Here is a 22733-nt window from a genome sequence, read left to right as displayed (position 1 = left end):
CGGAATCGGAAAATAATTCCGGAAACGGAAATATTAAATATTTGTTCGAAACGGAAATTAATTCCGGAATCGGAAATATTAAATATTGTTCGTATCGGAAATGAATTCCGGAATCGGAAAATTTAATCGGAAGCGCATCGTACGAATAAGCATCGGACGAGGCCTGCCGGACGAGGCCCAGCACGAAGCCAGGCCATCGCCCAGCAAGCCAAGCGCGCCGCACAAACAGCCACGCCAGGCCCAGCGCAAGGCCAGGCCCAGCAGGCTGCGCAGCGCGCACAGCGCGCACAGCACGCGCAGCGCGCAGCGCGCGCGGGCGCTGCGTGGGCTGCTGCTCGCGCGCACGCATAGGGGCCCATCGTGGCTGCCGTGCGTGTGTGTGCAAGTGTTTGTGTTCGTGCACGTTTCCTAAAACATGCAGAGTTCGGTTAATGATTAAATTCCTAATTCTATTTGATAAATTAATTAAATTAGAGTTCTTGTAGGATTCTAGGTTTAATTAATTTGTATCTGAATAGGATTTCGATTCCCTTTCCATACCCCTATAAATATGAGGCTAGGGCTCACAATTTATAACAAGTTTCAAAGTATTCAAAAGTGAGTTTTTTGAGAGAAAATTAAAACACACATCTTGCTCATAAAAGTGCCGAAATTTTCTAGTACCTTAAGGGCGATTCTAGTTGGTCAATCTTAAGGCGGATCCGGACGTGCTGTGGACTATCTACGGAGGGACGACACTTGGAGTCCTAAAGACTTGTTCTTGTTCGGTTCGGGCGCAGCTAGGGAGGGCACGCAACAAAGAGTATGCATCTAAATTATGTTATATGATTATGTGTAAATAATATGTTGTCCTGGGTTAATGGTTGTTTCCGCATGATCTATGTAATGTCATATGTATCATAACCTAACAGGTAGAACCCGACGCAGAGCTATGGGCTGGAAGGAAGTTCTGGTTCTGTCAAAGCGTCTGTCATGCTCATCATTTCGTGCTTGGTCTTGCCGCCAAACATTAGACCGAGCGAGTCCATTAAAGAATGGTATTCCCGTCCCCTGAGACTGAGAACGGATAATTTTGATCTCATCTTGTAGGGTGTCCATCTGCGCCTTGAATCCAGCTAGGATATCTTTAAGTTGTCCAGCAGACACCGGCAAGTCTGGGTTTTCTTCCATAACTGTGTCGGCATCAGCTCTCAAATGGCCGCCTGGAGGAAGCAAAGGTTGACCCGTCTCATCGTCTACTTGAACCTGCTCAAGTTGCGGCTCAGGAGGAGGTTCAGGACGACCGCCTTGTCCTACAGACGGACTGCTTCTGTCGTCCCTCCCTCGAGGAGGACGATCACCATTGATTGCAGTCTCGTTGTTTTCGTTTCGACTGATGGGCCCGTCTCCGAAGTGCTGGACGTCTACCATGTTACCTTACCTCCCCACAGACGGCGCCAAATGTTGTGGGAGTTTTTCCTTGGATGATGACGAGGAGGTATCAGGTTCCACGTAGCGTTGAGTCCAGTCCACGTCGGCGGTGTACCTACAAAACAAGAATATTCCCGAAGGAATATTCCCTCCGATGCTTAAGTAAGACACGGGTTTTAAGGAAGATGTAATTAATAAACAGAAAGCATTAAAGTAAGTAGTAGCATGTTTCTCTATCTAGAATTGTGTGTCAATTTCTTGGGAATTGAGTATATTTATAGCCCCCTTTTGGGGGAAACCCTAGAGTGACCTCATATGATTGGTTGGTTTATCAGATGGTGACATGTGTCACCATTACAAATCTCCTCTTTGGGCCATGGGCCTTAAAGTTGCTGGCATAACTTGGCTAGTCATACATCAGTACATTGTAGCTCCTAAATGGCAGCCAAATAGATGGCTGGCCAACCGGGGAATGCCACGTGTCTCACGTTTAATGGAGCCACATAAGCGGGGTATTTTTACCCACATCAACAACCGCCGCCATCATGATCGATTTATCGCGGAAGGATGGCAGGGAAGAAATCCGATCAACGAAGACCGATCACACAGGCTGGCAGGAAGAATTCCGATCAACGAAAGAGAATCAAGAACACTGCTTTAGAAAAATGGAAGAGAGAGAAGAACATAGGGACGAAGAGAAAGAGAGCACCGAGGAAATAGAGAAAGGGAAAAAAAGGAACCCCAGAAATGAGAATGAACTAGGAAATAGAGAAAGGGAAAAAAAAATTGGAAATATGCAAGCACCAAGGTTCGAACCTTGGTTGATTGAGCAACCATGATAGAGCTTTTAAAGGGAAGGAATGCAAATTTTTTTCTTATGAATAGTGAATTTCACCTATATGTGACTCAATACATTATTGTTAAGCATAGTGTTTTAAGTTCATACATTTTAAAGGTTTGGGATATTACTTGACATTGATGTAAAATAGAAGGTACTCCAAGTGTAATCGGCAAACAAAAAACTGAAGCAATTAATTAAGAGAACAACACAATAGAGAGAATAGACAAGAAGAATTGATTGATACTATCAAGGGTTGATGAGGAATTGATGCAAATTAAGAATTAAGAAATCATGAAAACAATTAGGAAATTGAATGAAACAAAGAGTGAATTGAGAGTGAAATACCTGTACTTGTGAGTTGAGATCGATGATAATTATGTAACAGGCTAGATGTTGCCTCTTGCTGCTCGCATTCGGCATTCCCCACCGAAGACGACGACTGCATTTCTCATCTGCTACCCGCTTCCTCTTCCCGGAACAACCAATTTACGACCACTACGTTACTCCGTACTTGGAAGTTTGTTTTTTTAGATGCAAGCTAGGGACGATATATTAAAAACTTAAAGTGTTACAACTCACAAAGGATAGCCCCTCTACGGAGGTCTATCTTCTAAGATAACATCTGAAATATATTCGGGTACTTGGAAGTTCAAACCCATTGTGGATTATGATTTCATCTCCCGTACTCGCATTTGGATTCATTCTTTAAGTAGTGTGTTACTAGTATCAATCAATTATATAAAATGTAATACTCACGTACATAATTGATTTTTCTTTTCACATTTTCGAATCTATTTTGTTATGGGTGAGTAAAATTCTTTGTCATTTTTTATCCCTCCATTTCAACCTTCGATCTTACTTTGATCTTCGTTTTCATCTATCATAAAACTCTAAAAGTAAACAGTATTTTTTTTTGGCGGGAGTACACAGTCTTATTTTAAAAGGATTATTATATACTTTTTGAAATGAATACTATTGTAACCTTAATATAGTATTTCACCTAATTATACCTAATCACTTAGTAACTCACTAAAAATTTTGGTCTTCCGTTTAATTTCCTTTGATTGTGTAATTAGTTTTTTTTACTGGAGGGATTCCACGCGTAAGTAGTTTTCTTGGGTAATCAGTTTGTTGGAGTAATTAGTTTTATCAATTTGACAGATTTTGTTGACTAAGTATAAATTTGTATCCGTGATTTATGTGGAGTTCCCGATTTGTGGTCTTCCATTTGACTTCCTTTGATTGGGTAATTAGTTTTATTTGGCAATTGAAATAATTTGTAATTTTTTTTTTTTTGTATTAATTGTTTCATATTGATTATGTATTTGTATTATCTTTCCCTAATTTTCATTTCCTTCCCTGATTTAATCACTCAATCAAAATTAATTTCAATCAAATTGATTTCTTTTCCTGAACAAAGAATATTATAGGTTGTTATGGCAGTCAAATCAGTTGCACAGTTGCCTTTTTGGGCCCACTAAGAAGGTTTAGGGCGTTTTTTGGCGTTTGTTTTTGCATTAAAAATCAGCTTTTTTTATTGAATTAAATTGCAAACTGTGAAGGGTATTTTAGTTTTTTACATGGGGCACACCAAAAGTGTGATCACCGTAATGCCCCTCCCCTCTTCCCTTATGTAATAGAGATTACATTGAACTAACTAGTTCTTGAACTCGTTTAACCAACGGGCTTTGTTTCACCGTCATATATTGTGGTAATTTAAATATTCAATTAAGCTTAACAATTGCCATGTTGAAGTATTCATATCAGGTAATGTTAGTAAAAAAAAAATACTATTGTAGTTGAAGTACCTGCTAAAAAGGCAAAGTAATACCAATTGACTAGGTAAGAATTGGATTAACACCGGTGAGTTCTGAAGACATATTTATCCCAATTACAAAAGGTTGGTATAACATACTTCGTATTCAACTCTTAACATTACAATAAAAAGACCAAGGTTATTTTTTTTTTCATTGTTAGCCTTTAGGCTAATATTGAGGAGTACCGATTACCATAAGATACTCGACCACTATCATGGTGAACACGATATGATCAAATTGCTAGCTTTGTTATTCCTAACATTACCAGCGAATTGACGACAACACATCATTACATCCTGAAATGAAACATAATTAAAATGTAGCAAAGCTTTGTGTAGACACCTAATTTGTGTCTCTCCTAGAGTCCAATGATTATACCTCCACTAGATTTGGGCGGTTAATTTCTAAGTGTAAGCGACCGGTTGTAAATGACATAAATCCATTCAATTTCAAACTTTCATTAAAAACTCAAGTACAAATCTCAAAGCAAACACAATTCCAATCCAAACACAATCTAATTCTGAAATTTCAACTCCAAATCCATACTCAAGGCTATAAAAATTCAATCCCCAAGTTCGACTTATATTCCGAACTTCCAATTCAAAGACACAAACCTCGGCTCCAGATCCTAATTAACCTCGAATTCCAATTCAAGCTCAAACACATTTCCAAAATAAAATTTCAAAATCCAAGTTCAATCTCTCAAAATGGATGCCAGGATCATTCTCCAAGGCACGTTTCCATTCAAAATTATATAAGGCAAGTCAAATTTCGGCGCCGGCCCGCAAAACCGAGAAAAACCCATACAAATCAGCAATCTCGAGAAACTCCTCAAAAATGTCACTTTCAAAGACGTAAAAATTCATTCCTTAACCTCCAAGCAAAAGGGCGGAGAAGGTACAAGAGCATCTTTTGCAAAACCGCCAAACGCACAAAAGGACAAAATAGTTGTCCTGGTGCCAACAACATCTGCGCCTGGGACACCCCCCTACCTGCGCCTGGCGCCAATCCAAAGCTCCCATCAAGTTTTTCTATAAATACCCCCCATTTTCCACGAACAAAAAGAGGCAGCAACATCCAATTTCGAGCGACGAAGCTCTGCCTATTTTCGAAGCCCTTCCATGTTAAATCTTCAAGTTCTTCAAAATATAAGTTCAATGTTCTAATGCCTAAGCGTTGGGAGTCCAAGCTTAGAAATTAATCAACACCTAAGTCTAGGTAAATTTCCAAGGACTTTCTCAAATCAAGTTATCTACCTTTCTAGTTTACAAAATCCAAGGATGTTCATGTGAAGTTCATACTCACATGAACTAGGATATGCATCAAAGGAGTAATCTTCGAGGGGATTTCATACTTGAATCTCCCTTCAAATGATCTTCCATACTCCATTTTCAAGTTCAAAGCTTCAATCTTTAATGCTTGTTTCAGAAAATCATGATTAGTAAATGAGGTTTTCGCTCTTGAAAATGCTCTTTACAACAATCATCATACAAATTTTATAAAAATCTTAACTTTGCAAATGATCAAGGATGTTTGAAGAAGTGCAATTTCTTCTTCAAACTAGAACTCATGAACTTCAATATTCAATTTCAATATTCAAAGTTCAATGATATTTAAATGAGAGCAAACTCTCTTTAAATTAGAACAAGTTAAAGTCTGGAGCATATCAAAGATGAGATATTTTGAGCATAAAAGTTCTAACTTTTGAATAAGAGCCTCCTAATTTCACTATCAAGTTCTATATTCAACTTCTAGTTCAATATTCAAGTTCAAAATCGATGATACTTCTTGATGAGGTGCTTGCATGTATGTAAATCAAGTGGCACTATCAGAAATATAATGAAATGATATACAATCTAAAAGTTGCATATACAACCTAATTGATATTTTAAAAATGAAAAATAAAATAAATAATTTTATTATAAAAGACAATGAATATTTAATATTTAGATAATATATTTATTAACATATCTCTTGATATGTTTTTGCGAAATTGAATGGGCGGAGCTCGTGGAGGACCGGTGGGTGTGGAGGGTTAAAAGAATAAAGATAAATAAAAAAATGTAGGGTGTTGAAGTTGAGAAACTATACGGTACCCAAAAGTGCAGCAAACGGGCATTTCCAAAATCGAAAAATCCAATGCCTGGGCATCGCTCTGTTTGTGCGGTTTCTCGTATTCTCCAATGTCCTCCCAAACTGAAAAGTTATGCTCCGATTTCATCCGCCTATTTCTCCACTCACATCGACGTCAATCACCCAATGCTGGTAATTGTTGGTTTCTCTCAATCAATCAATCAATTCAATTCAATTCGATTCAGAGGAGTATACATGTATAACAATAAATAGATAATCTGGGATTATTACATTTATTTACAGGTGCGTGATTACATACATGCGGCGTTGTATGACCCAGATCATGGTTATTTCTCCAAAAGATCGGGTTCAGTTGGAGTCTTGGATACTAGTATTAAGTTCAACCACCTTCAAGGTTTGCTTATTCTTCACATTCTATAATAATTCTATTCCCAGTTTTCCTTTATTTATTTGAGTTCATTTGCTTTACTTTCCAGGCAGACAAGCTTATTTGCAACATCTTAATAAGATTTATAAACAAAGTGAGATTTCATGGTTTACTCCTGTCGAACTCTTTAAGGTTTGCTTCATCGTTTTCTTTTCTTTTTATATTTTTTCCTGATTTTAGATACAACCCTAACTCTCACCTTTATTCTTTCCATACAGCCTTGGTATGCCCATGGGATTGCGGAAGCCATTTTGCGTACTGCTAATCTTTCCGTTCCGTTAAAAGTGACTCCCTTTTACTCCCTCCCTCTCGCTTATTCACTTACTCCCCTCGTTTCTGAATGAATGCCTATCACTTGGACTTTTGCACTATTCATAAGTATTAACTTAGGACTTGATATTTTACTAAAATATTCTAAATTAAATATTATTATGGTATATGGATTAGTCAAAATGTGTATTTTCATTGTATCAACTTTTTATACTCTCTCCTCTTTTTTTTTTTTTTTCTTTACGTTTTACTTTTTGGTTATTTCAAAATGTTCTTTACATTTTCTTTTATATTATCACGTAAATGACTTAGTATTCTATCAAAATTTGTGTCCAATTATTTAATCTCTCACACCTTTTCACTGGACATTAAAATTTACTCATTTCTCAATATCAGAATTTTGATAAAAGTGAAAACATTATAAATAAACGTTATTTATCTTGTTTAAATAAAAAAATTGAGGAATCTCGATGCAAATTAATTAATCGTTAAAACGCGTGAAAAATACCAAACGTAAAGAACAAAAAGAGACGGAAGGAGTAGCATTTATTAATAGACAATTAGAGATATTAGTGGTAAAAGTAGTGCATTGACAAGTGTTTCGGTCAAGGTGATGCATTTATTCAGAAATGGAGGGAGTGCTTCTCATTTGCTAATTGCTGCTACAGTAACTTGTATATTTATAACCCGTTTCGCCCACTCTTAGCTTATTTAGATGCTTGCTATTTTCTATTATTTAAATTCAGATCTATGAAATTGGTGGTGGATCAGGAACTTGTGCAAAGGGTATAATGGATTATTTAATGTTGAATGCACCTCCACGAGTTTACAACAACATGACCTACATGTAGGTATATAATTGTGGAGATCTTTACCTTCTTTGCCCTCTTGCTGGATTGTCTATTGGTACTCACTTATTTTTCAGCATCTTCTTTTCTGTTTAACCAGTTGTGCAATACGTCTCTGCTGTCAATCTTTGCCTTCTACTCCACAATGTGGATTGTAGTATAAACTTATTAGCTAATGTCCTTTGTAATCTGGACAGAGGAAGTAATGACTAATGAGTTAATTATACGTAATTGTGTTAAACTTCTCACTAGTTAATTATCATTATCCTTATAGTTATACTCCCTCCGTCCCGGAATACTCGACCCGGTTTGACCGGCACAAAGTTTAAGGGACTTGAATTGACTTATTTAATTTAATAGGTAGTAGTTGATAGTGGGGTATTATTTTAATGTAGTTAGTGGGAGGTGGGTTAAGAGGTGGGGTTGGGGGAGAGCAGGGGTTGAATTTTTAATTATTTTTTGTATGGAGTAGGGAGTAGGTGGGTTAATAAGGGTGGAGTGAGAAATAATATAATATGGTTAGAATATTTCCATTTTTAGAAACAGGTCAAGTATTAAGGGACGGCCCGATAAGGAAAACAGGTCAAGTATTCCGGGACGGAGGGAGTACAACATAAACAGTTTGCAATTAGAGTAAATAATTGTGACGAATTTCAATTAAAAATTTCTACCTAAAACAGACTTACTTGTGTATTGTGGTGTTCCCATATTGGTTCCACTCTTCCACATATCTGAACAAAAACTAGGTAACATTGGTTTTGGAAGATCACAATTAGTCTTGGTCCTCTTGGACATTGATTCTAATCCATCAAACAGGGATGTTGATGATATCGATTTTTTATTGGGTCTTCTGGTATAATCTTTCTCAATGAATCTGGTTTTCCGATTTTTAGGATTGATCTCTTATGAGTGTCAACAATCACCAAATTAAAGCTGCAAGTTACACTTTTTCGTGTTTTCATGTTCATTTGGAAGGTAGGAGCTTAACTTTATTGGTTGAACAACAATTTAGGATCTGGTATACACTCTTCATAGCATGCTAATGACAGAAAGCCATCTCTTCCCGGTGATTAGTTGTGTTATTTTGTGATAATGGATGACATCAAGGAATAAGGAGGATAGTTTTCAAGATTGCGGATGAAAGGTGTAGGGAGCTTGGCAATAGTCTTGGTGTTGTTCAAGCCATTATATTATCTACGTGTTAATCCAGATTGGTTGTTAGTTTGTCAAACCATTATGTACCGAGCGGATGAAGGACTTTTACATTTTGTGCAGTATGACCCGTACAAGGCCTAAAATAACCTGTAAAAGGTTGATGTGATCAATATATAAGTCAAAATCATGTCATTGCAACTGTGAGTAACTGAGTATATGATCCTTTACCTTTCACTTAAATCTTGTCCGGTATCTTGTGTGACTATTACACAATAGCTTCCCTAACCACAATTAAATAAAAAACTGGACAAATGTAAGATAGAACTAAGAATTAAAGAAAACAAATCAAGAAACCACCAATCTAGCTAGGATCTAGAAATGGAGCACATGTAGATTGGGTGAGGCTAGCTATACCCTCAATTTTATGCTTGTTTGTTTGTTTGTTTATTTGTAGGAAGATGCATTTTCTCTAGTTATCAAGCCACCCTAACAGGGATAATAATCTTGGAGCCATACACAAAAAGTAATTAGGCGTGCTGGATAAAGTACTTTATAGCAATGTTACTTAACCCTCTGTGTAACACAGCTTGATCCCAATATGGAAGTGCTTGATACTTTGATTCTAAACAGATTTGACTATTGGATAAGTATTATTCTTAAAGGGCTTTCTTGAATGGATTGTTTGTGGAACTCCAACAGTAGATGGAGCAACTCATTTGTTCAGAACGAGTAGAACCTTGGCTGAAACACAATCTTTTCTGTTGATCAGTGTTCAGCTCAAATGGGACATAATAGTGGTTTTTCTGTAGCTCGCTCAACTTGTTGGACATATGATTTAGATTCCGTTGTTCGTTTATGGATAGAGCTAATTCAGGTTGGGTTTTTTTAGCAGCATTACGTAAATCGGGTCCATGTTAGGATTGGGTTGACTTTTTGCAGGATATGAGGTGACTATATGCAATGAACCAAGTGTAAGGGAAGGGCATAATAGGTAATGAGTGATATTAGGTAGAAGACAAATTAGGTAGGTGTAGTAGAATGGTTATAAATACTAGCACACTAGGTTATGAGAGGTATGTTGAGAAATTAGTAAAGCTTAGGCTTTGGAGAGTGTCGACCTCAAGTCACTAAATCTGGAGATTTGTGGCCTCAAGTCACTACCTTTTGTATCCCCTTTTATGTTCATCATCTTTCTAGCAAATTAAATATTCTTTAGCCATTAATTTTCTGCCCAAAAATATCAGTTCATTACACTTGGTATCAGAGCGATACAGTTCTGGGAGGGGTAACTGATCTGATTTTCTGGAGGAAACAAAAAAAAAAAAAAACAAAACAAAAAAAGAAAGATGGTGTTTACAGATCAGAAATCCCAAGAGAAGTGGGATGAGATTTTCCCAAAATGTAAGGAAGATCTCGTGAAAAACATTATGGAAGGTCTTTCTCCGATCTTTTCTTCGTTCCGGCAAGAATTGAAGGAAATCGGAGAGAAATTTACTGAAATTAGAGAAGAGATACTTGAAGAGGAAGAGAAAGAAGCTGTTGCTCTAGAGAACCAAGCAGATTCGGAGGTGGTTGAAACGGAAGGCGTGGAAAATGCAGATCTGCAGAAAAGTGGATCCGGAGAATATCCACTTTTCATTACCAACGAAAGTACGGTGGCACTAGGTGGAGGATTTGGAAAAGGGGTTGCATATGGTAGCCCAGGTGGTGCTGAAAACATTTTTTGTGGGTGGGTCCAGCAAGGGTCAGCGTTGCATCGTCGACATAGGTCATAAGGATGATGGGAGCCGAAAGGAATCTCCGTCGCCAAGGGTGGGGGAAAGACATGGTGATTTTGCTAGAGGTTTTAGCGGCGGAGGACGAGGTGGTCTCGCCGGCCAAGTACGGCCAAGTAGGTGGTGGTCCTGCGAGGGGTTACATAAGAGGGCACAATGGTGGTTGTCAAAACCTCACTGGAAATAACCACAGGGGAGGTGTTTTCGAAAGAGGTGGTGCGAGAGGAATCGGATTTGGCGGAGGGACGAGTGAATCATACCACATCAGATGTGAACCAAAGAGAAGAGTATTTGAGCGAGGTGGTGTCGGAAATAGTGGATCCGGTGGTGGTCCTGGTTTCGTCGCCGGTAAGAATTCCGGTGGTCGAGTGCAGCGGCAATCACGGCGGTACTGGAACTTGATTCCAGAAGAAGAGGTGTGTTGGAGAAGTTTTAATGGGTTACTTGTTGGCTTGGAAAGGAAGACAAAAGATATCATTAAGGGCAATTTAGTAAATGCAAAAATGGCTAACACAACCGATAAAGTTAGGCTGCAAACACGTGATTTACATTCAGGTTTGAATATAGCTATTGAAAGAGGAGTCAATTTGGATTGTTTTCTATTCAATGAGGTCTTGACTGATTTTGGGCCTACAAACTCAAAGCCCAATGCTAGTTGTAATCCCATCTCTTCAGCCCAGTCGTTTGAAACCAATAGTTGCACCCATTTTTTTGAACCCCATTTGTCTACCCTTGAACCCACACTACCACCGAATTGCAAAACCAAGTTTCAAACCCTTTCATCCAAAACTAAACCCAATTCAACAATTATTAATCTCAGACCATCTACCACATTAATCTATCATTACCCCCACAATTTAGACCAACATCCCATTGTTAATTTCCCCAACTTACAACCTTACAATTCCAAGTCAGAAACCCAAACCTTACTTCCAGCTTATGACAGCTTCAAGGATAATTTCTTCTTAGCTACACTACCAGAGGAGGTACAAGGACTTACCAATATTGAGCTTGGGCGCCAATGGAAACCGAACGTCAATTTCAGAAAACAGAATGGCATTGACTATTGCTACCGAGGCTGTGAATTCTCTGCTAATTACTACCCACCTTGAAGACAAGGTGGAAGTTTAGGGGGCCGGTATTGCAATGAACCAAGTGTAAGGGAAGGGCATAATAGGTAATGAGTGATATTAGGTAGAAGACAAATTAGGTAGGTGTAGTAGAATGGTTATAAATACTAGCACACTAGGTTATGAGAGGTATGTTGAGAAATTAGTAAAGCTTAGGCTTTGGAGAGTGATGACCTCAAGTCACTAAATTTGGAGATTTGTGGCCTCAAGTCACTACCTTTTGCATCCCCTTTTATGTTCATCATCTTTCTAGCAAATTAAATATTCTTTAGCCATTAATTTTCTGCCCAAAAATATCAGTTCATTACACTATACATGCGATATTTATGGGGTGGGTTTGCTTTCTGTGGGATACAGGGTAAATTTGGGATGACTTAGCCATTTATAGAATAGTATAGTGATGTGTCAACATGTTGGATCTTGCATATATGGATTATGGAAGCCAAGCTCTCTATGTCCATCCCGCTGCATTTTTCTAAATGTTATGCTGGCATATTAAATATGAAATTCATCAATTTTATTGGTGCAGATCAGTGGAGATTAGTCCTTCTCTAGCTGAAAAACAAAAGGAAACGGTTGGCCAAGTTCAGAGTCACAAATCAAGATTTACGGTTGAATGTCGTGATGCTGCAGATCGAAATGGATGGGGTGTGATCTCTCTCTTTTTCTGCTATAAGTTATAACTAATACAATTTTCATATCATTATTGTATGAAAACCTTAATCATACTTGATTCCACAAGGAGCATATGAAGTAGAATCCTCTAAAAAGAATTTTGTTGTTCTTAATATCTCTTTCAGAAATTGTGCTATGTATGTTGTCCATATCTGAAGAAATATGTTTCTAAGCATTTAGAGGAACAAGGGGTACTGTTTTCAACTTGGGATTTTCCAACTTAAAGCAGTGTTTGGCCAAGATCTTGGATTATTTTCTCAACTTAAGGAACCTAGATTAGGCCTAACAGGGGTTGCTAGAACTAGAATCAAATTCCCCAGAAGCCCTAAACTCTTTCGGGCACTTTAATACATTGGAGCTTCTCAATTTGTTTCCCACAGAGCAGTTTTCCCATTTAACGAGATTTTTTTTTGGGGTATTAAAAAGCATTCCCTTTTTCTCTTCCAAAACCTGAAATTAACTACCAGTGGTCCTTCACTGCTTTTCTGTATAATCTTTGTGTGGTACTCTTAGGGATGGTGCAGTTTTTGCTTCAATTATGTACTCTCATCACTGTTAAGATTATCACGTGTGTGTGTGGTGGTGCATTAAGGAATAGCTTTATTCTTTTACAGTACATGGTTTGCATGAAATTAATCCGATTTATGATTGGCTTCTAAATAGAAATTTAAATAACTTTTCTTGTGCACTTTTGTGGTTTTATTCCCATTAACCGTCTAATGTAAGTGGATGTGATTTTTCTGGCTGTGAGTAGGTAATGCTCAACAGGAGCCATGCTGGGTCATAATGCTAGAGGTATTTCAAATTCAATTATTTGTCTTGTAGATTGTAATAACCTTTTATTTGTTGTCCAATTTAAAATCATTCCAATGTTCTTGTTTTCTAGTTACAACATGGGGGGTGGGGAGGAACACATTTTAAGGAGCCTCTGTCACGAGGAGAGAGATAGATAGTGTTGAAAAGGAGCCAATGTGATGCGGAGGAAGATTGGATTACAAAGGAGCCTTTCGCCCTTGTGATGCGGAGACATATAGGGATAGTTAAAAAGGGGTGCTAAGTTCAACCTTGCTTGACCAATGCAACCCGCCACCCCCCCCCCCCTCTATTTAAAATTTTATAAGCTAAACCCTGTGTCCTCCTTCCTTTCTCTTTGTCTCGCCTGTTATATAAGTGATTAATTAAAGGAAAAGTTATTGTCCCTTCACTCCCTTGTGACATGAGTACAAGAATCAAAGGAAAAGATGTTATGGCCTTGCAATGGATGATAATTTTGACATAAATAACTTCGAATTTCATGCTTGTTTGTCAATCATTAATATTTTTAACTTTTCAACTTAATTTCGTTAAATTTGTACAAAATATATACTCCTATTTTGTTTAGAGAAATGTTCCTACTAAGTTCCCTCGAGTTCTCAAGTTTTGAAAACTGAAAATTTGACCTTCGTGAGAGTTTTGGGCTTCATTGGTCATTAACTTGAAAAAAAACATCAGAATTGACTTTTGTAAAATCTTTGACTTCTTTAAAATCTTTTTGGTACTTCTTTCATTGCAAATAACGATGAGTTGTATTTAGCTGAATATATATATGGTAATGCGTTGTGTATTAGTATTAAGTAAATGTACATATATTATATGCATATAGAATTGTAGGTTAATGTTACTTGTCTTAGAAAACTAAACATTAAGGCTTGTTGATTGCTAGAATTTAGCAACTAGAAGAAGCCAGACCCTGTTCATAACCTTCTTTTAAGTAACCCCAGTCTGGCTTGGCTCAGCTTGTTATGGTGCCAACTCAACATGTAGCATGAGCTCAGCTGTTAGCTCAACTCATTATCTTTCCGCCCATATAGAAAAGGTGGGTAAAAGGACACGCCATGGGACCTACCCATATAGAGTTATAGGTTGATATTACGTGATTTGCAAAATGAAAACTCAAGAATTGTTTAATGCTAACATATATATGGAGTAGCAATTAAAAGAAGCCATTCCAGTTCATGAGCCTTCCAAGTGGACCCTAGTCCCTAGGTTGGCTTCTCAGTTCGTTATGGTGTTGAATCAACTTGTAGCATGAGCTGGGCTTCTATACCGTTTAGCTGAACTCATCATCATCGTAACCTGTATACAAAAGAATGGGTAAAAGACATACTGTGGGGCATAAGAACTGATGATGATGTTAGCTAATGAAGACAGAGTGTGAGAGTCTTGTGTCTATGGGTCTATCTAAACACCTCTGTTTTGAAGTCTTTTATAGTACTTTTTTTCTCTACTCCGCTTTCACGGGAGCCCTTACTCTTAGTTTCTAAAAGCATACTTCGGAACTCGGAAGGTGCATCTAACTTTTGGCTTTAAATTGTAGATAATAAGCCTCCTGTATATCGCAGTTGAACATAAGATTTGCACCACCTATCTCAGATCTTGTTTTTCATTCTAGATCCTTAGTGATGTTTGTTTGAAATTTGGAGCCACCTTAGAAATACTACATATCAAGACTTTTTTTTTCCCCCTTCAGGTGCTTGATAATCTTCCCCATGATCTTATCTATGCTGAAAATCAAGCTTCTCCTTGGGAAGAAGTATGGGTTGAGAAGCAGCTTGACAGGTAGGCATCAAATTGCAAACTAGAACTGTGTTTGTTTATAAATTGTGAGTTAGATGCAATTCCATACAAGACAACAACAACAAAGCCTTAGTCCCAAAATGTTTTGGGGTCGGCTAATATGCAATTCCATACAAGAACTATCATAATTATAACCTTGTGGGAAACCACGTCTCTTTGCATTATTACCCATAAACCTATGTAAAGTAGTAGAGAAACTCCGTATTTACATGATATTCCACACAAGGGGGGTATAGCTGCAATTTACCACTTAAATTTTTTCTTAATAATGGTTTGTCCAAGGCATGTGATTCCATGGTTACTCTATTACGCTGCCGGAAACTTTTTGTGTAAATATTGTATGTTGTTGCCTTGTGAAATAAAATATTAGTCCACAATGTGTAATTTCGCAAGAATGCATAAAGGGTCCAACTACCCTCCATTATGCATTAGAGTAGGCTGATCTAGGAAGTGGATTCTAGAGCCGCACGACGTGAAAAGTTCAAGATACAACGGTTGTATGGTGAAGATACTTTTGTTTTTCCTAATGACGTTGAAAATAATTTGTTTATTGATGCAGGGATGAGGACTAATGTGGGGGTTGTGGAAGGATTTAGATTGACTGAGAAACAAATTCATTATGTGAAAAAACAAACTTTCACCTCCTTCATAACAGTTTCTTTTATCAAATTTGCAAAAATTTAGAATATTATTAATGAAGTGGAAGCAAGAGATGATGAGTTGTTCCGGAGAGAGATTGTTTTTAGTGCATACGCCTTTCAAAAGATTTGTGTAGGGTTAGTCACCAACTTGCTAAATAACTCCATGATATGAATATCACTATAAGGGACACATTGGAGGAAGGAGTATCTCAAACATCTTATGTTACTCAAACTCGGGTACCCATGTCGGACACGGGTACGTGTCCAAGTGTCCGACTAAGCTATTTTGTGAAAAAGAAATCATGATTTTGGTCCAAAATGAAGTGTCCAGTGTCCGTAGCCATGTCCGAGTGTCGAGGATCCGACACGGGTACTTGACGTAAAATGAAGAGTCCTACTAACATAGCAAGCATCTACTAGCGTATTATAGAGCCTTGTGCTGCTTGTCAAAAAGGATTGGTCTTGGTATTTTTTGTTGTTCATAGGACCCTCATTAGGGATATGGTGTCGGACAAGTATTTAATCCCCATCATTGACAACCTTAACAAGGATATGGTTCATGGGTTATTACCATGTTGGACCTCAAGTCCGGATATCACCAAATATGAGTGCGCAAGGACAGTCCCAAGGCCATTACGAGTTCATCGTGGACCCGTTTGTTCATATGACATTTTTGTTACAAGAGGTTTAAAGAAGAAAGAGAAAACGTAATGACTAGATACATTTCCCTTCATCCTCTCCCTTGTTTATACTCCAATTCCTTACTATCAAAAAAATCTATGAACTATATTTCACACTCTGTATAAACTAACTTGTATGCAAAATCCCTGGAGTAACCTCAACTTCTTCTTCAAGCAATTGCAAAACAGAATCATCTAACTTCAGGGCATGTTTTTCTCATTAACCTGTTGGGTGCCTTGTATATGTGAGCTGAATAAGAGGCCTTTGGTGAATATTCTGATTCATGACAGCATGCAATCAATCTCATATGATCCTTATAATCTCAAATGACTTGTTCCATGAAAACAAGGCTAGTCCACAGTGCATGGCGCCCAGATTCTCCACTTCCAAAACATAAGAGTTGAGATACACTAGGAGGCAAATACTTGTGGGGTTTTTAATTTTGCAGAATATCATTGGTTTTGAGCAGACAGCCTTGGGGGTGAGGGCTTGTTACAGGGGGGCAAAGGAGATGGGTTTTCTCCTACTAAAACCAATCATTAGTAGAAGATTGGTTGGACCTGTTGGTCAGAAGGTTATAAAAACCTTCACAGGGCGATAGACAAGATGGGGCTAGAACTGAACCTACTCCAATTGTTTACTGTACGAATAAATATTGGAATTGGGAGCTTTAGTATTTTAAGAATGGCATTAGTTGTGTGGGCCGGTCTTAAAAGAGTTTTTCTTTTGACGATTGGTCCAACTCCTGTAATATTTATCCACTCTGGGAAAGGTCTAAAGGATGAATTTTGAATGGAAAATTTCTATAAAATAACCAAGATGAAGGGATAAGAGGGTACTAAGAGCATGTTTATCAAACATCAAGAATTTGGACTTCAATCTAATTAAATATAATATTTTATCTTTTCTCTCTCCCCAACACCAAACCCAACATTTAACAACATTTATCAAACACCATTTCTAAAATGTCACTTTGCAACTAAAAAAAAAATAAACAATATTGTTTGATCCCCCATATGCCACATGTCAAGCCCTCCATGCAGGAAATTGGTGTTCATGAACACCAATTCATGAATGGTCTCACTCTCTCTCATCTCTCTACCTATTATATTGTCTTTTATTCAATTCTCTCTCTTTAACACAAAATGTTGGTGTTTGAAGAATATGCTCTAATTTACTAAGGTTCTTGAAACCTGGGCTCTTTGCATCCAAAAGTTATAACTCCTTCAAATGACCAACAAGGAGCGATGGATGGATGCCCAGGTATTGAGAAAAGAAAGACACTTTCAGTGGCAAAAGGCCATGGGAAGATATCACCTGGATCCATAGCCAAGGTTTGGCTAGTCTGTCTTCTTTGGATGTTTCTTGTTGGTGGACTTTTGTTCTTTGCTGCTTTGTGCCCTCCAAAACATTCTTACTAAGGGAAAAAACTAAAACCCCGAAAACTGTATTTAGTAATTGGTGATATTTTATTCTAAATTGATATTGATATTGATATTCTATGTCTTTTAGGCATGTGAATTTGTGGTCAACCGTTAAGTTATGAGCTTAAATCTCAAATCCAATGGTAACCTGACTAACTTTATTGTAATCAACAGGGAAATTCCGTCTGAGTCATACAGACCTTTACAAGATCGTCTAATAACACTTTGCATTGAGATATTGGCTGAGGATATTAATGGCCCAGCAACTGGAGTAGCATCAGCTGCAAGAAGTATTTTTTCTAAAATCTTTCCTAAGCCTCGGCGTTGTTGGCTACCAACAGGCTGTCTGGTAAGCAAAATTCAATTTCGAACATCTTCGTCACCTGCTTTACTGATGGCTTGAAGATTAAATTGCTTTCAATATTCTATCAGAAACTTATGGAGGCTTTACATAGTGCCCTACCAAAGATGTCGTTGATTGCATCAGATTTTAGTTACCTACCTGATGTGAAGTTACCTGGTCTAAGGGCTCCACTGGTCTCAGCAAAGGTAATTCTTGATATTGAATTATGCACAGTTTTCGATTCTGCCTCAGTTATCTGCTTGTGCTACAAATTTCTTGAAACTGGCAACCTTGTTCCGAAAATTATGTTGAGGTTGTCTCGAATGCATTGCTAATGAAGAGAAAATTTTTGGTCTCTATATGTTTCTGTTGCTTATGACAATTCACACTTCCTTCACATGCTAAGCTACTCCCATTTCAGACTGACTGCGCTGCATTTAGTGATTTGGTACATGAAAATGGTATACTCTTGACTAATTGCTGAATATGAAATGATGATTTGGGATCTAGTTTCCAGTTGTTAGAATTGAATTGATGTGGGTTCATTACTTCATTATCAGATTTATATCTGTTACATGGTTGGTTTCTGATGTAGTTTGCGTGAATCTTCGGCTTATTTGGCGCCATATCTCATGATCTGATACGTGCAATTTATGTGTTCGAGTCCATATTCTGTGATCCATCTTACCTTTAGTTCTGACTATGTCAGGACTTGGGAAGATCTAAAACTTGCAGAGTCCTGTAAAATTTACTTTACATAGGAGTTATGCTACAAACTGGCTTTCTGGAATTAGTGATGGTAGTCTCCATTTTCTGTTAACTGATTCCTCAATGTACCCTTCACCCCCTAAACGATCTTTGTGTATGATTCCATGAAATCATTGCTTTTGGCATCATTGCACCAGATTTCGTCCATTTGTGAATGGCATAAATGTTTGTCAAAAGATTTTCGAAAACGAGGAATGAAATTCCAAACGACTCCACTCAGAATTACAGTGGGAAGTCTGAGTGACCTGCAATCAAAAAGATCATTTTGCATAAGCTAATGACATTGTTTTGTACCGTTTGTGCAGATCGATGGCTGCAGCGTAGATTACAATAGCTATCTGGATGCAAAGGTTTGCTTTGTTTTTTATGTTTATTTTTTTCATCAAGTTCAGGTTCATTACAATTTACAAGTACCTTTTACAATTTTATCAAATTATTCCCTACGTATCATTTGAAAAAAAATAAAAATCATTCCACCCCGCATCTTGCAGTTGCAAGGTAGGAGGCTGGAGATGCACTATTGTGCCTGATCACAATTATCTCGTATATTGTGGTTACTGGTTCATGTATGAAAATGCCTATGTTCATGTCATCCACAAATGCCTATGTTCATGTATGAAAATAGACGCACTGCTACTTGTGGACGTTATGGCATAATGCGTCAAATGATACTAAGATGATATATTATGACCGGGTTTATCCGTTGGATTCATTATGCCGTACATGGAACCCCTGCCCCCCCCACTTCACCCCTTACTACCGACAAACGAGTGGCTGAAAAAAAAAATGATATTTTGATATAAATTCTGAACTATGGAAAGTAAATGATGAGGAGAATAGTAATCAATTTCTTTCTTGTCTTCATGTTGCAGGGTGATGCTGATATCTTTTTCCCAACAGACTTCTGGCTTTTGGAACGCTTTGATCATTATTGCTCAGGTTGGCTGGAAACATGCCAAAAAAACCCATCCAAAGAAAAGAAGAAGAGGCGGACTTTTACAGTAAGCAGCACATCTGACTTCATAGCTCTTGCAATTAAATTTATATCATGTGGGTTGATAAGTAAAGTTAGCCTTTTCCTTTTTCTGTGAAGGGATGAGTAGTTGAGTACTGTTAGCTTACCTTAACTCCCTGCATAAGTTCCTCGATGCAGAGTGAGTAATTTATGTGGATAACATGCAGCTATGAAGATTGGGAGAATTTCATAATCTTTAGTTGATCCATCTTAGTAAAGAAAAGTACGTTTGTAATATTGTTTGCAATCTCATCTTCCTCCCTTAATAACTTTAGCTTAGGAGAATATCAGGATTTTGTCAAGAACTTGATATCTTAGAAAGTGGAAAAATAAATAAGAATAACTTATAAAGTGTCCGATTTAACAACTTGGCATCATATTGGATGTGTGCCATATGCTTCAACATGATGATGGATGGGAAAACCTAAATTGTTGCTTGTGGTGGATGGGCTATTGGGAACCTGTAGAGAATGAAAATGAACCAGAAAGAAGATGCATTGCATGTTAATAAGCTGCATAAGGGAAATCAAGTCTTCTGGTTTCGAATTAAGTTGTTTAGGTGGCAGTCAATAGATATATTGTTGTAACAAACAGATTAGGTAGAGTGGTTTGCATGTTTATTTGACTCAAGTATGTTGTCCCTTCTCCTAGCTTAACCTAGAAGCTCAATCTGTGGAATTGAATCGGCTGATTATGTTCCAATTGCTTGGGCCTGTTAGCTTGACTTGTGTATAATATAGATTTTAGCTTCCTGGTTCTGCAACAATAGTTGAGCTTGTATACTTTCCTAAGGTAGTAATTTTCTGAGGAAAGTAGTGCTTTCCATTTCTCATTTTGAGTTCTTAAGAGGGTAACTTAATATGTCACTGTACTTTCATATCTTTGTTGACTCAATCTGTCAGTTCCCCTTCTTTCTCCTGATGGATTTTCTGCGTTTCTATTTAAACCTTCACCATTTTGTTTGCAGCTTGATACATCTGCTTTCATGGAACAATTCGGGCTGCCATCAAAAACAAAAACCAAAGATGGTTACAACCCACTGTTGGATGACTTCAAGAATACCAAGTTCTATCTGAGTGTGCCAACTTACAATATCAAATAGGTGACGGGCCTAGAAACTCGAAGGCACTAGACAAAACAGTGGCCTTCTAAGATGCTGGGTTGTTACTCCATACCTAGCTATAGAAAAGAGAATCAGAAAGCCTGATAGAAGAAGTAAGAAGTGGGGAACTAAAATGGCAGTGATTTAAGCAATCTCTCCTTTTGACTTTATATTGGTGGTCAGTTTGAAATTTTGTTGTGTGTTGGGTCAAGTGTTCAAGTCTTATGACGAGGAGAGAAGACCTCACACGAATTAAACCAGGTTCCATCATAAAAGCATAAGAAGTACTCCGTATGACTATAGAAGTAGACTACTAGCCTTATCAGTTGTTTGTTTGTAAGTTGTTACCCTCCGATATTTTAAAGTGTTACTTTGTCCATCATATACAAGTAATTGTTACGGAGTACTCATTTTTGGAGATACCCTAAAAAGAATTGTGCCCTAATATTGATTGAATTGATTACCTTCAAATTCTATGCAGATGACATGATGGAATCCCTTTGTTATTATTATTAAAACCACAAAACTGTAAACTTGTTCTTATATCACTGTCTTTTGTAGGCTGTTGTTTTGTTTTGTTTGTTTTAGCTTTGTTAGTCCTTGTAAAAAAAAACCTTCCGGCTATTTCTCGGGTACAGGTAAATGTAGGTGTATAAGTGTATCCAATGACTTGGAATGCCCAAGAACATAATATATTTTATACAAAAAGAAAACAACCAATCATAATTCATACCCAAATTCTTATATGAGACTGTCCTCACCATCACTGATGGTGAGACCAGTTCACACTTGCGAATTTAGGTATGTTACTTCTATAGTTTAGACATGTTATTTTTTTTTTATAATTTTAGAGGAGGTACTTTTTGTTTAGGTATGTTACTTCTATAATTTATACATATTACTTTTTTTATACGGAGTAGTTTTAGGGGAGATACCTTCTTAGTTTAGGTATGTTACTTCTATAGTTTAGACATATTACTTTTTTTATACGGAGTAGTTTTAGGGGAGATACCTTCTTAGTTTAGGTATGTTACTTCTATAGTTTAGACATATTACTTTTTTTATACGGAGTAGTTTTAGGGGAGATACCTTCTTAGTTTAGGTATGTTACTTCTATAGTTTAGACATATTACTTTTTTTTGTTTTTATAATTTTAGAGGAAGTATTTTTTTTAGTTTAGGTATGTTAGTTCTATAGTTTATACATGTTACTTTATTTATACGGAGTAGTTTTAGGGGGGATACCTTCTTAGTTTAGGTATGTTACTTCTATAGTTTAGACATGTTTCTTTTTTTTAATAATTTTAGAGGAGGTATTTTTTTTAGTTTAGGTATATTACTTCTATAGTTTAGACATGTTACTTTTTTTATAATTTTAGATGAGGTACTTTTTTAGTTTAGGTATGTTACTTCTATAGTTTAGACATGTTACTTTTTTTATAATTTTAGATGAGGTACTTTTTTAGTTTAGGTATGTTACTTCTATAGTTTAGACATGTTACTTTTTTTTATACGGAATAGTTTTAGGGGAGATACATTTTTAGTTTAGGTATGTTACTTCTATAGTTTAGACATGTTACTTTTTTTTATATATAATTTTAGAGGAGATACTTTTTAGTTTAGGTATGTTACTTCTATAGTTTAGATCTGTTACTTTTTTTTATAGTTTTAGGGGAGGTACGCTATTGGTTTCGCGCTCGTC

The 22733-nt window shown here is 37.1% G+C and overlaps 1 protein-coding gene across 1 annotated transcript; it reads left to right on the top strand.

Moving 5' to 3' along the window:
- The first annotated feature begins 6142 nt into the window (after positions 1-6142).
- LOC110774975 (uncharacterized) lies at positions 6143-21527 on the top strand. Its single transcript, XM_021979580.2, has 13 exons — positions 6143-6333; positions 6445-6556; positions 6639-6721; positions 6808-6873; positions 7606-7706; positions 12297-12415; positions 13197-13237; positions 14952-15040; positions 17979-18153; positions 18237-18353; positions 19221-19265; positions 19788-19916; positions 20898-21527. Exons 1-13 carry the CDS (start codon positions 6208-6210, stop codon positions 21030-21032), a joined length of 1338 nt encoding a protein of 445 aa, XP_021835272.1. The 5' UTR covers positions 6143-6207; the 3' UTR covers positions 21033-21527.
- Positions 21528-22733: the final 1206 nt, after the last annotated feature.

Source organism: Spinacia oleracea, chromosome 1 (genome assembly GCF_020520425.1).
Source record: "Spinacia oleracea cultivar Varoflay chromosome 1, BTI_SOV_V1, whole genome shotgun sequence".
NCBI classification, from domain to species: Eukaryota; Viridiplantae; Streptophyta; class Magnoliopsida; order Caryophyllales; family Amaranthaceae; genus Spinacia; species Spinacia oleracea.
This window is presented reverse-complemented; position numbering and strand designations above follow the sequence as displayed.

Coding starts and splice junctions, on each gene's coding strand:
- LOC110774975 (XM_021979580.2), top strand. CDS start 6,208: ATGCCTGGGCATCGCTCTGTTTGTGCGGTTTCTCGTATTCTCCAATGT. Junction 7,707..12,296: donor TACAACAACATGACCTACAT/GTAGGTATATAA, acceptor TTATTGGTGCAG/ATCAGTGGAGATTAGTCCTT. Junction 18,154..18,236: donor GGCTACCAACAGGCTGTCTG/GTAAGCAAAATT, acceptor ATATTCTATCAG/AAACTTATGGAGGCTTTACA.